This window comes from Nannobrachium achirus, assembly GCF_963921795.1.
Source record: "Nannobrachium achirus genome assembly, chromosome: 19".
Classification (NCBI taxonomy): domain Eukaryota; kingdom Metazoa; phylum Chordata; class Actinopteri; order Myctophiformes; family Myctophidae; genus Nannobrachium; species Nannobrachium achirus.
In genome coordinates, this window is record NC_137826.1 from 21677930 (window position 1) to 21692194 (window position 14265).

The window sequence follows — 14265 nt, forward strand, 5'->3', positions numbered from 1 at the left end:
GAAATGGCCATATATGGACATGGGACACACATTTTGCTTTTTGAAAAAGCCTATTCATTCTGGACTGATATTCTGGACGTACGGGACAGAAAAAACCTGTTCATTCTGGACTGGAGTGACCATATATGGACATGAGGTGACATACATTGTGTTTTTGAAAAAACCTGTTCATTCTGGACTGAAATGACCATATATGGGCGTGGGACACACAAAGCCACTCATTGGAAGCGGTTTTCACCGCTTCAAAAATATAAATCTGACAGTCCGCTTACTCTGTATATGGTGTAGCGGACTCATGATCGGTCTCTCAGTTCAGAGATTCCATGTTCAAATCCCAATCCGCCAGACTCCTCCTACAGATTGTTGCTGTGTTACTTGGACCTTTTCAAGGTTCAAATACAAAATAATTAGTCAAAAGCACCCGAAAATATCTTCAGTGAGATGTAGTGGTTTAACAATCAGAGGTTCCATGTTCAAATCCCAGTCCTCCTACAGTTCATTGCTCAAGACCTTTGTTCTTTTCAAGGCTAAAATACAAGAGAAAAACTCAAAAGCACCAGGAGATACCTGTTGAGGGCCCAAAGGTGCCTTGGCTCAATGATGTGGTCACTTGTGCGGTTGTCCCTGCACAGACAGGTTTCAGACAAGTTAAAGTCCCATGCCTAAGTAAGTTACACGAAGGACCATCAGGTGTCCCTCCCCCTGTTTCCTGAGAGGCTAAAGGGGGGGGTTATATCTGAAAGAACTCTGTCCAACTAAAACTTTACAGAAATATGGGGACCCTTATGCCCATATATGGAGATCCCCAGGCATCAAACCCAGGCCCTAACTCGCCAAGGCCAATGTCATCAATATTAAGGACATATCTGGGAATGCCCATATTTAGTAATGCCCATACTTATATGGGCATGTTTTGACATAACATTGTTGAGTATCATGCAGGGGTCTCCATATATGGGTAGCTAGTCCGATATACATCACTGGCCAGATGGCCAAGAATTGGCGCGACCTCGCCCTTTAGGGCGAGGCATGTCGCAGAGGCGTCTTATTACTAGTTAATAGAGCAACAACCACAATGGTTATCATAAGACTGACACAATATCTAACTAGAAAGTTGCAATTGGAAATTGTAAGTGCGGTTGCCTATTCATTTATTTATATTTATTAGATCTGGGTAGCCACATTGTCATGTGAAGCTTTACCAATCCTCAAGCTAGCACCACTCCCCCATTGAGCTCAATGGACTTACTCTATAATGGTAATGTCACCGAGAACGCTGCTTCCTGATTGGCTAAAAGTTGAAAAGCGGGACAACTCCCGAACGGCCGGTTCATTCCCGGCAGGTCCAGGCTGGCCATTAGGAAAAAATAAATAAAAAAAATGTCGTCCTTCGTTCCTTTTTGGGGGCTGGGCGGCCAACAAAGTAAATCGTCACACTCGGGCAGAAACCTTGTATCTCCAAGTTTCAAATTTGTAATATTTTTCGCAAAGCAAAGCCCTGCTTCATAATACAAGGCCGTTGCACAAAAGTAGTGAAAACAGCAGATCTACAAGCACACAACGCCTCGCGGTGCGAGGCGTTGTGTGCTTGTAGATCGGCTGTTTTCACTAGTTTAAATCATTTTTCAAATGATAAATACAAAACGGTTTTGGACATACAAGGTTTCCACCCGACAACAACGAAATATAACTCATGTAATTGGCCCACTGGCTTGTCACTTGTCATGATCTGAAATGGCAAATCTTTGAGTAGCAGCAGCGCTATAGAGAGAGATCTCTCTCTATAGCGCGCAATGAGGGCCTCTCCAACTCTTTTTCCCGGGCTGAATCAGGGGCCCAGCATGTCCCTGAAAGCAGGCCAGACTAGAACAATAGTCTGGTTGCCCTACTGGCAACCACACTATCTAGATAGATGCAATTCTGGGAATGTGCGAGTGTGGTTGCCTGTGGACAGCCAAAATGTCATGTGAAGCTGATTGATAACTGACTGATAACTGAGTATGTTTGATTTCTGCTACCATAGCAACCCTGACATCATCAAATACTCTGTCCAATCAGTGTGAAAATGTGACACACACAGCGTCACAGCTTGTGAGGGTGAGGATATTTAAGGAGAAGCCACTCACTGGGAATCTCAACACTTTGAATAATCTGATCAACTGGTATTGCGTTTAGCAGCTGATCCAACGCAACGAACGAAGCCAAATGGGGAACCCAGGGATGGAAGACTTGATCCCCCTGATCAACAAGCTTCAAGACGCTTTCACCACCATTGGTCAGAGTTGTCATTTTGACCTCCCACAGATTGCTGTTGTCGGTGGACAGAGTTCTGGAAAAAGCTCTGTCTTGGAAAGTTTCGTTGGCAGAGACTTCCTTCCACGTGGATCAGGCATCGTTACCCGCCGTCCTCTCATCCTGCAGCTGGTCAACAATAAAACAGAATATGCAGAGTTCCTGCACTGCAAAGGGAAGAAGTTTGTGGATTTCAATGCTGTGCGGTCAGAGATTGAGGCGGAGACGAAACGGATCACAGGCTCCAACAAGGGTATCTCTCCCAACCCCATTTCCCTGACGGTGTACTCCCCAAACGTGCTGAACCTGACCTTGGTTGACCTGCCAGGGATGATAAAAGTGCCAGTCGGGGACCAGCCTGTGGACATCGAGCACCAGATCTTAGACATGCTGCTCCGGTATATCTCCAAGGAAAGCTGTCTTATCCTGGCTGTCACCCCCGCCAACATCGACCCGGCCAACTCAGACGCACTCAAGATCGCCAAGCAGGTGGATCCACATGGTCTGCGCACCATTGGTGTTATCACAAAACTAGACCTAATGGATGAAGGGACAGACGCAAAGGACATCCTACAGAATAAGTATTTTCCACTGCGTAGAGGATACATTGGCGTGGTAAACCGAAGTCAGAAGGACATAGATGAGAGGAAGGACATTCATGCTGCACTGACTGCTGAGAGGAAGTTCTTCCTATCCCACCCAGTTTATAGACACATGGCTGAGTGCATGGGCATACCACACCTACAGAAGACCCTCAACCAGCAACTTATTAATCATATCCGTAACACCTTGTCCGACTTGCGCAGTAAGCTTCAAAGCCAACTCCTCTCTCTGGAGAGGCAAGTGAAGGATTTACGCCTTGATGACCCCACACACAAGACCAAGGCCTTAATGCAAATGGTGCATCAGTTTGGCGTTGACTTTAAGACATGCATCCAGGGCTACAGGTACCAGGTGGACACTAACAAGGTATCCTACGGTGCCAAGATCAACCACATCTTCCACAAGCGCTTGACCCAAGAGTTGCTTAAGATTAAGATTGATGAGAAGGAGCTGAGGAGGGAGATAAAGAACGCCATCATGAACGTCCATGGTGTCAAAAGTGGCTTGTTCACTCCTGACCTGGCATTTGAGACCATTGTGAGAAAGCAACTTGCAGAGCTGAAAAAGCCCTGTCTCAGTTGTATCGATATGGTCATAGAGGAGCTCATCAACACAGTCAGGCAGTGCACCAAAAAGCTTAGCTCCTATCCCAGATTGAGAGATGAAACAGAGAGACTTGTCATGACTTATGTCAGAGAGAGGGAAGGCAAGACCAAGGATCAGATTCTCCTCCTGATTGATATCGAGCAGTCCTATATAAACACAAACCACGAGGACTTCACTGGCCTCTCTAATGCCCAGCAGAGTAACCCAGCTGCCAATAAGAATCAGGTGATCCGTAAAGGCTGGCTCACCATCAACATGAGCATCATGAAGGGAGGCCCCAAGAGTTACTGGTTTGTCCTGACTGTTGAGTCCCTCTCGTGGTGCAAAAATAAGGATGAGCAAGAGATGAGGTACATGTTGCGCCTGGATAACTTGAAGCTACAAGATGTGGAGGGGAAAGGCTCGAAAAAACATATGTTCGCCATTTTCAACACTGAGCGGAGGAATTTGTTTAAAGATATGCCTCAGGTTGAGCTGGCCTGTGATACTGTGGAGGATATGGACAGTTGGAAGAACGCTTTCATCAGAGCAGGAGTTTATCTTCAGGACCAGGATGAACTTGATGAGTGTGTCACTACAAACACAGTGTCTACTGACCACAATTCCTCTCAGGACCCTCAGCTGGAGAGGGAAGTGCAGAGCGTCCGCAACCTGACATACTCGTATATCGGCATCATCAACAAGTCCATCAAAGACTGCGTGCCCAAAATAATCATGCATCTTATGATCAACAGCACAGAGGACTTCATCCACACAGATTTACCATCCTACCTCTATTCACTGGTGGACCAGAACATCTTGATGGAGGAGTCGGCCGACGAGGTGAAGCGCAGAGAAGAGATGCTGCACATGTACAATTCCCTCAAAGAGTTACTCCAGATCATCAGTAACATCAACACCACCACCATCTCCACCCCCCGTTAGCGGCGACGGAGATTAGCTGGTAACAATCGGACGGACAGACAGACAGACAGACAGACAGACAGACAGACAGACAGACAGACAGTGCATGTCTGTCCGTCAAAACATATTCTCTCCCCATGCCTTTCGGCTGGTGGAGAGACAATACACAGAAATAAATTGTCATGTGAAGCTTGACCACTCCCTCATTGAACTCAATGGACTCACTGAGAATGCAGCTTCCTGACTGGCTAAAAGTTGCTCCAGAAAATATCTGGTGCCACACTAGAAAAATTAATTTACATTGCAGAGCTAACATCACTAAAACGAAACAGTGACGCCAACATGGTAACAATGCCCAACTGACATCAACAAAGTCCAACTGACATCACTGACTGACTCACTACAGTGCCCAAATTTGGAGATGACATCACAGCCTGGCCTGGACATGGAAAACCATATACGGGCATAAAAGAGTGCCAGCCAGACAGACGGATACAAAGGGTATTGGACAACTGGACATCGATGGTGATTATTCTGCCCAACGGGCACCGGTCTGTGTTTTCCAGCATTACTTCTGAGACTCCTACATTCAATCCCTCATCGCACACCCCCGGGCACAGGACAAGTGTCAATATCATCATCATGGATCTTTGTCATGGAGTTGTGAACATTCCAACCTCAGAAGATCAGACTTCTTAAGAAGGTTTGGCATCTGGCCAATTTTGACATCTACTCATGTTCAGTCATCTTGATGGCAGCTTAATTAATTTCCAATGATATAGTCGACTGTCAACTAAAACTAGACTAAACATTTCAGATGACAAAAATATGACTAAAACTAAATGAAAAATGATTCGAAAGACTGACAAAAATGTCAAAAAATCTAAATTTGCTGTCAAAATCAACACTGATGGAGAGATGGGGGAAGGACATGCCAGTCTCCACATCAGCTCCTGGTCAGACAACTCTGCAGGCTGGGGAAGAAAGTCTATTTTGGCAGACACATTCTGACAGCATTGTGGACATAGCATAATCAATTACCCTTGGTGAGGTGGATAAGTTAATCTCCATATACGGACATCTTGGTACAAGATGCATTCGATACACAATGACAAACTTAAATCATCCTAGTGATGTATGACTTACTGTAAGGGCCAGTTCACCAAGAAATTAAGAAATGAAAATAGAATCTTTAAGTAGGTTTAGTTGAGGTAGGTCGCTAAATTTGTCTTACAGTATCTTATGAAGTGCGCACTTTAACAAAGTAATCATATAAATGAAGATACAAACTATAGATTATAGGGGTGTCACAAAGATCTGTGACCTTAAAATCTACCAAGATTTTGAAATTTAGTCGACTAAGAATAAAACATTTCAGATGACTAAAATAGGACTAAAACTAAAACCCATTTAGGCCTAGGATTATTGAATGCTTTAACTATTGAAAAATAGCAGATATACAAGCTCACAGCGCGGCACCGAGTGCCGCGCTGCGAGCTTGTAGATCTGCTATTTTTGAAAACGTGTGAAAATCTTTGAATATATGTATTTTTAAAGCGAACGTCTCACGTAACTCAAATTTTGCTTCTGCGTGGTCCATGGAACTAAATATTTTCAGATGCGCGTCTGTGGCCAAATAAATATCATTTTGGGGGTCCTTCACATGAAAAGGTTTGAGAACCACTGACATAGTAGTCTCTCAAGAACAGACTAACTGAGCTCCAGTTAAGTGAAAAGGACCTTTTCTTTGACGATGGCTGGCCAGATTGCTGACAGAAACATAGGTTTTTCAAAAAATCTTAGAAGGATTCTAAAGACACTTATAGAATCGGGTCAAAATTCTAATTTTCACGATTTTTCAAAAACAGCAGATCTACAAGCTCACAGCGCGGCACTCTGTGCAATTTAAAACGTTTAATTTAAAACGGGTAAAAGGTAAATGAAACCACTCTGCATTTAATTTGCAAACAAAGACACAGAAGCTTTAATTTAAATAGGGGGAGGGGGAAAAGAAAATCACATAAAAAACTGTACATAACTTCGAATATTGACTAAAAGTTCTTAAATAAAAGAGACCCCCGTCCGCCTTTTTCTCGTTGAACTAAAACAATAAACCATAACAAAGTGGGCTGATGTACGATACACATTTGTGCAAAAAAAAAAAAATAAAAAAAAATCTTCCCAAACTGCATGGTTGTGTGACATGTGCTTTTCCCACTCAGAAGCCACTCTTCTGAACAGAAAACTGAAAGGCTCCCCTCCCACCCCAAGCCGCAACATAGTGTTTTTAATGTAAAATAACCCCCAAAATCTAATCATAATAAAATAGATTTTATATCTTAAATATATATTTATATACGAAACATGCTGTACATAAATTGCAGAGATCAAGTAATCCCTTTTGATTTTTGACACCCAGGTCTTTCCAGTAAATTTGTGCTTTCCTCTCCTGGATAATAATACAAAAAAAAAAAAAAGAAAAGAAAAAAAGAGAAGAAATAAAGAAAACTAACTCCCTAAATGAATGAGGGAGGGAGGGTAAGGAGGGGAGAAAAACAGAAATCAACCCTGATCAGAAAGTCTGTTTTTCCTGAGCCACAGAGTTTGCAACACGTTGGCGAGAACCGGGATACTGACACACAATTTGCCTGTTGTAGCATCTTAACCCATTAAAGACAGTAGTTTTAGATTTAAACCACTTTAACCATCATTTTATATTTTGGATCATTCAAAAATAGCAGATATACAAGCTCATAGCGCTTCATTTTTTACAAATCTTTGAAAATATGTTTTTTTTTGAGCGGTGCCAACTGCTCCTACATCTGGCTTTGTGTGTATGTCCGTCCGTCCTGCAAAGCTGGGCATTGGCCAAGCTTCATGGGATGTTTAATGAAATTAACTCATAAGGCACCACTAAAATCTTTGCTTCTGGGGGTCCCTGGAACAACATATTTTGCAACGAAGGTCCACGGCCAAATACAAATAATATGGGAGGTTCAGTTTGAGAACCACTGATATAAAAACGTGGGTGTTTCTGAAAAACGTTAGGATTTAGAAGACATTTGTAGTCGGCCTCAAGTCTCAATGGGTTAACAGGCCAAAGATTAAAAAGAAAAAGTCAGAATTTCTCCAAACAATTACGTGCTAGCCTTAGGTTTCTTATCAGGATATTACCAAACATGGGATGATGTCTATTTAATAAAGAAACAGGCTGGCCCTATGTGCGTGTCGATGGCAGAAGAAGTAAACAGTCCTCTGAAGCTGGAAAAATATGCAAAAAGAAAAAGAAAGTGGCAAAACAATAAGCATGCAGCGTGAAATGTTAACCCATAGCGTTAACCCATCATCACTGAAGAAAACACAACTCAAGTGTGATTCTGGGACACCTTCTGGCACTTCAAACGTCACCTAATATGCAACCTTTTAAAGACTTTGCCACTAATAAAAACTATATTGCTCCTTTATCGATTTCTATCCCTTTGGACAAAAAAACTAAACAAAACAAAACAAACAGCCTTCCTGTTGAAAGACGGTAGATCAATTTCTTCCCCATGTCAAGACCCTGAGAACGCTAGCTTCCTTTTTTTTTTAGTTTTCCTTATAAAAACCCAAACACAGTTCATAATACTAGACGATTATTTGGTGAGAAATCTGAAGCGTGCACAAGGCTGAGTCTTTCTCTGGGACAGATGTCTACGCTATGGCACAAGGTTAATTCCAGAATGCAGATCAATCCTGTGGGTGCGAGGGGCTGGGGGGAGTTTAGTTAGCCTAAAGCTGCTTGACCCAAGGAAACAACCAGTTGCAGACTTATTGTGAGATGGTCAGCTTACTTTCTGTGTCATCTGCTTCAACGCACAAGATCCCTCACATCAGTGTTATTATCAGTCTGCCTTTCACTGTGGCAGGGGGAAAGGAGTGCAAGGCTGGGAAGGAAACCAACGTAAAGTGACTTCTCAGGGATACTTCCAGTTCACACATATACTCATACAGCCTATGTATATGTGCATATACATAAAAATATATTAGACGTCATTTAGCGAGATGATGAAAAATTGCTATGATACTGAGCAAGTGGGGAGGGGGGAAAAAAAGTGAGCTGACAGAAGGCAGAATTCTCCAAGCACGCCGTAACGACAACCCCCCCCCCCTTTACAGATATCTTTAAGACAATATTAAGAATCAATAAATATTCCACCTTTGCTTTCACTCATAAACTTTAAGTTTATTTTTCCAACTAAAACGCTGGAGTTTGACTGTTTCACAAAACAGCAGTTGTAGTGGGTATATTCTGTAGTAGCAGGAGATGCAGTAGTATTAGAGTAGCAGTTGGGGGGGAGGCAGGGGAGGGAAGAGCCATACACTAGGGGAAAGGAGAGGGGCTTCTGGGTAGTAGTGGCCAGCTCTGCCACACGCAGAACTGCCTGGATCCCCTCCTATGGAGAGAACATGTAGACTCGGCTGGGATCTGGCCAGAGGGTGTGTGTGTGTGCGTGCGTGCGTGTGTATAAGGGGTGGGATTCTTGATAGGTCACCTTCGGAAAAACAAATCCCAACTCAGCGAGCCTCAGACACTGAGACGTGTGATTCTTCAAGTAAAAGTAAAAAGACATTCCACTCACCAAAAAAAAAAGAAAAAGAAAAAAGGCCTTAGTAATACAGTACTGCCAGCATCCAGTCTTGTGATCAACACAATATCAATGGTAGGCACCACTGTCGTACCCGACCACCCACCCCCGAATACGTCCTGGACCGAGCTGTCAGCTCTGTCCACAAACTGCACCTCCACCTCACCCCCTCCCCCATGTCCCTTGTGTCAATTAGCCTGTACTATTAGTCCTGTCCGGCCCGACACGTGGACTGTAAACTTGGCTGTAGAAGCACCGCATGTTGGCTGGGAGGGAGGGGAGGGAGGGAGGCAGGCATAATGGATGCTGCTGTTGATGTGCAGGATTCAGTGTTTTTATACCTCCTTTGGCTGAGGAAGACAGATGTATTCGTGTACAACTGAATATCTCCAGTATTGCGGTGGGTTGAAATAATGTGCAACAGGGGGATTCTCCCCCCCCACCCCATTTAGAAAATGTACCCCACCCTCCCACAAACACTTTTTTTTTTTTTTTCAAGTGTTAATTGTCTTTGAATGAGGAATCATTGTGGAATGAGTCCAGAGAAGACTTGGAATGAGTTCCCTGTCTAAGAGGAGGGGGACATCAGGACAACGTGGGGGTGGGTGGGTGTGTTTGGAGGGTGGTGTTGCGGTGTCGGTCGCTCGGTCGGTGGGTCTTCTCCAGCAGCGTAGACTCCTCAGCGCAGGTGCTCAAGTAAAGGCAGCTCTGTGGTTTCCTCCCGCGGGGTCACAGGGTCTACTGAGGTCAGCGGTATGCTGTCCACAGACTGTGTGGCTCCAAGGGGGTCCTGCGTTGGACTGGCCTCAGGTGGAGGCACTGGAGGGGTGGGCTGTGGAAACAAGGATACATTACATATGTATACATATACCCAGCCTTTATATACCCTGCGTGAGGTAAGTGCGGGACAGAGGGGCTGATAACAGTTATTGGCCCTAGGGCTGATACAGTAGCATTTGACCGATCAGCAAGCTAACGGGCTACAGCATGCCGAACAGTCAATGCAAGCCACATGTTAAAACATGGACGAAAACAATCCACCAAATAAAGTTGCTGCAGATGGTGTGGTAGAATTCATGTCTGAGGAGATTTTGCCACACACAAAGGAACCAAAAACAGCACCTGTCTCAGCCCACTCCCTCCCCACACTGTCAGGAAATCACATTTTGAAAAGTCAACTTTTGGAAGTGCATAGGTCTTAAGCACTACAACTACTAGAAATTATTCTTCCATGGAATACGATACAATAATTATGACTCAGCAAGAACAAGTGGTGATTGTCACAAATTAGTTTTAGCAAGACTATTCATTTAACAGCTGTTCAGTGGTCGAGTTTGGGCTTGGCGTCACCGCAAGAGGTCACAAATGCGATAACGTTGCTTTTGCCAGCTGTCCTTAAGTGACTGAATGAGTCATCTGATGGATACGACTTTAACCCATTTAGATCGGGTACAAATTATTGTGTATCATTATTTTATGCTTTAACTATTGAAAAACAGCAGATATACAAGCTCACAGCACGTCACCGAGTGCCGCGCTGCGAGCTTGTAGATCTGCTATTTTTGAAAGATTGTGAAAATTAGAATATTGACCCGATTCTTTTGCGGGGGCTCCCTCACCTGTGTGCGTATGCTGTGTATCGTGCCTCCATCGCTCTCCACTGCAGCCGGCCCGTTGTAGCCCTTCCTCCCCGACAGACTCCACTTCCCAAAGTGGCTCTCGTAGTGCAGCCCTCCGCCCAGGCCCAGGCCCAGGCCCAGGCCCAGGCCAGCCCGCTGGCCTCCCCTGTGCGCCGAGCTCTCCAGGAAACTCGCGGGGCAGAAGCGGTCGGCGCCCGTCAGGGAGGGAGGAGCCACGGAGCCGCTGAAGGAGAGCTGGGAGCTGGAGAGCTGCTGGCCCAGCAGGCCCTGGATGGAGGAGGTGCGGTGGAGGGAGGAGAGAAGCCCCGCCTCCATTCTGCCCTCTGATTGGCTGAGCAGGGCCAGTGGGAGGGGCTGGGGGTGGTGAGGCCAGTTGGTGTTGGGACCTACAGGGTTGTCTGTGCCTGAATGGAGGGGGGAAAGGGGAAATTAATTCAATGCCACTGTCATTTAGACAACATTACACAAAAAAGGAGGTGGTGCCCAGAATGGGTTCCAAGATTGATACTTATTATAATCAGATGAAGTTGTCAAATGTTACAGCTAATATATATTGAGAATTAAGAAACCAAAAAGAAATCAGGTTTTTTATCACAACCAAGTGCCATCACTTACTTATTCCCCTTTCTTCGTTGACGGCAGGGGCGTGATTTGGGGTCTCAGGGCATGGTAACTGCCACCCCCTAGCGTTCGCATTTAACCTCAAATTCCGATCTTATATTGCATTCTTTCACTACTTGAATTTAATTTGCAGATTTCAGATCCCAATCCATTCCTGTCCATCTATATGTGATACACTTTATATAGTAATGTGTTTTCTTGTTTTTCTTTTCAACCTGGCGTCCATACTTTGGCCATACTTATTATCATTATATAGGCTAATATTCTCAAACCAAAAAAGGGGAAAAAAGGAAAATTGTCTAAAAAGGCTATTTTCACTACTTTTGAAACAGGTTTCAAGTGGTCTTCTTTCTGCCACCCTAAAGCTTATTTTTTACACCTCTGGTTGACGGTGTGCCACTTCGTGATCTAAAAAAAAGACAGTGGATCTTGGCTCCAGCTATGGAGGGCTGCTGCACAGTGGTGATGTGAGTATTCCAGGTCCTTACCCATGGAAGAAGGCTGTACAGAGGTGAGGTGGGACAGTGGAAGGCTGGAGGCCGGTGTGCTCTGTGTGGTGTGAGCAGCCTGGTTGGTGGATATGGAGGCGGAGCCTCCCCCGCAGTCAGAGTCCTCGATGTTCCCTCCGCTGTTGCAGCCGGCACCGCAGCCTTTCTGTAACCTGGAGAGAAGAGGGGAAGGAGGAGCCCTTCAGTGACAATGTGAAACAAAAGCCCACCCAGACATGGTGTAAGCCTTAGGGTAGTGTTTCGGGAAGAGTAGGACGAAGGGCCTACGTCCTCCCGGTGGGGGCTCCTCACTGGCAAGTGAGTCACTGGGATACAACAGCAATGACAACTAGGCCTGGGGCGGTATTGACATTTTGTTATCGCGGTTATCGTCCTCCCATTTACCGACGGTATTGCGGTAATTACCGCACCCCCGTATCTATTAGTTAAGGTTCGGCGATAAGCCAAAATAGTCCTATCACTTGCCCAAAATTCACCGATCCATGGTCCTATAAGCCCGAGTTATACTTCCCCGTACAGCACAGCGGCTCTGGCTTTGAAAGTAGCAGATCTACAAGCTTACAGCGCGTCGCGTCCACGACACGTTCTGAGCTTGTAGATCTGTGCAGTGTCGGGTTTCTATAGTAACGCACTGTGGCTTCTCAGACAGACACTACATGCTGTGTGTGAACAATCAAACGATGAGACGGGTAGATCGTGTGATTCTGTAAACTCACGTCGCAATTCACATTGATTGAGTGGTGATATAAACAAGTAGGCAGGTTTAGTTACCAGACTTGACAGAAAAGGTTGTAAGAACAATGACGGAGCACGCGCGCTGCTGCAATTGCAGTCAAAAGTAGTAAGTGACAATCCCTAGCGTCTAACCAGCAGCCCAGCACTATTTTCGTTTTCGGTTTTAGTCCTCGCGCTTCGCCCGTATGAATGAAAAAGAAACTGCCACAAGGAATGTATAAACATACTTGTCATGTGGATTATGGAGAAAGTTTAACGCTGCTGCTAGGCTACGAGGCTACTGCTCCAGTAAAGGATTTGTCTCCGACACGATTTGGAAGCGTACTCCTTCCTTTGACGGCCAGAGCTTCCAAACATGCGGTACGCGGCCCAGAACAGAGCGGCATGGATCGCTTGCCGTCCTCGCTTCTCCCCGTTTTAAAACTCGCTCGTTCTCATTAAAAAATAGCCTCTTTTTTGACTGCGGTAAGGACCCCGACACCGCGGTAGGCCACGGTATACCGCGGTACGGTACGCGGTACGGCTAAGTAACATGGCCTCCCCTAAGTGACAAGAAATCTTGTGAAATAAAATGTCATCAATCAATCATCAAGGACGATGATACACGAAAGAAGCAGCAACGTGTGTGGGGTGGAATTACAGTAAAGGGGGATAAAAAAAGACTGGCTAGTGTAAATATCAAAAAAGAAGAACTATCACAAAATAACAGCAAATGAAGCCCGTACCTGTCCCAGCTGCTGATGAGCCAGGTGTAGATGTTGTGGGGACTGATGGGACCCCCCCAGACAGAGCGGAGCTGGGTGTGGCCCCCGGCGTAGGAGGTGGTGAGTGGGGACACGTAGATGGGGTAGCCGATGGGCTGGTCGCACGACGAGTTGATCATGTTCCTCAGGGCCTGCTTGGCGTTCTGGATGCTGCCGCGCTCCGGGTTCCGGTTCCTCAGGAAGACCAGCTCCTGCTGCTGCCCCGCCCACAGACCACGAACACACTCCCTGTTCACCTGTGGAGGGAGGGAGGGAGGGTCATAGAGTAGGATGTTGTCAGCAGAACAAGAAATCTTAAAAAACGCATACACCCCAGGAATGTCTAAAGCACTGTTTCTCAATGTCTGGTGCCTTCATGGGTCGGGAGAGTGTTTTTTGCAGGTCTTTCAGTCCGAGTGTATCAAAAAGGCAACTGGGTTAAGGCAGCGGAAGCTTGTGATTGGCTGCGCGGAGGTGACGGATGTCAGGGGGAGGGAGATACACCTAAACCTAACCTTAACCCTAACCCTAACTGCAGTAAAACTAACGCTGTTGAATGCTAACCTGGTGAAATGCTAACCTGCCGACGCTGGTGAATGCTAACCTGGTGAAATGCTAACCTGCTGACACTGGTGAAAGCTAAGCTGGTGAGATGCTAACCTGCCGTCGCAAGTGAATGCGAACCTGGTGAATGTTAACCCGGTCGGACCAACGGGAGGTCGTCTCCACCTTAACCGAGGTGCTTTTTTGCAGGACTGAAAGACCTGCAACACTCTCCCTTCATGGGTCAGTATACAAATGGAATGTACAATTGAGTACATTCCAGTTCATTTATATTGTTTCCATTTGGACACTCTCAGAGTTAAAATAACACTGAGGATTGGGTAGATTTAAAAACGACACATCAAATGGGAGTCCTAGAAATGGATAAGGTTGATAATCGCTTGCCTAAAACTGTATTCAGTTATGATGCAACCACACTGAC

General features: G+C 45.4%; 2 protein-coding genes across 2 annotated transcripts in view; one reads left to right on the forward strand and one right to left on the reverse strand.

Annotated features, from left to right (window-relative positions):
• Positions 1–2205: 2205 nt before the first annotated feature.
• On the forward strand, positions 2206–4425 carry LOC308304692 (dynamin-2-like; the record flags this gene model as incomplete). The annotated part of the gene is made up of 1 exon (XM_080749318.1): positions 2206–4425. The coding sequence occupies one exon, from the start codon at positions 2206–2208 to the stop codon at positions 4423–4425; it is 2220 nt and encodes a 739-aa protein (XP_080605444.1).
• A 2026-nt stretch (positions 4426–6451) lies between these two features.
• Positions 6452–14265, reverse strand: part of LOC308304535 (pecanex-like protein 3) — a 38191-nt gene continuing 30377 nt past the window's right edge. Inside the window, exons 32-35 of the mRNA XM_080749155.1 lie at positions 13263–13537; positions 11782–11954; positions 10652–11076; positions 6452–9864 (exon numbers count right to left, since the gene is read on the reverse strand). Of these exons, the coding sequence (XP_080605281.1) occupies positions 9712–9864; positions 10652–11076; positions 11782–11954; positions 13263–13537 (1026 nt within the window). The 3' untranslated portion in view covers positions 6452–9711. The remainder of the gene's footprint in view (positions 9865–10651; positions 11077–11781; positions 11955–13262; positions 13538–14265) is intronic.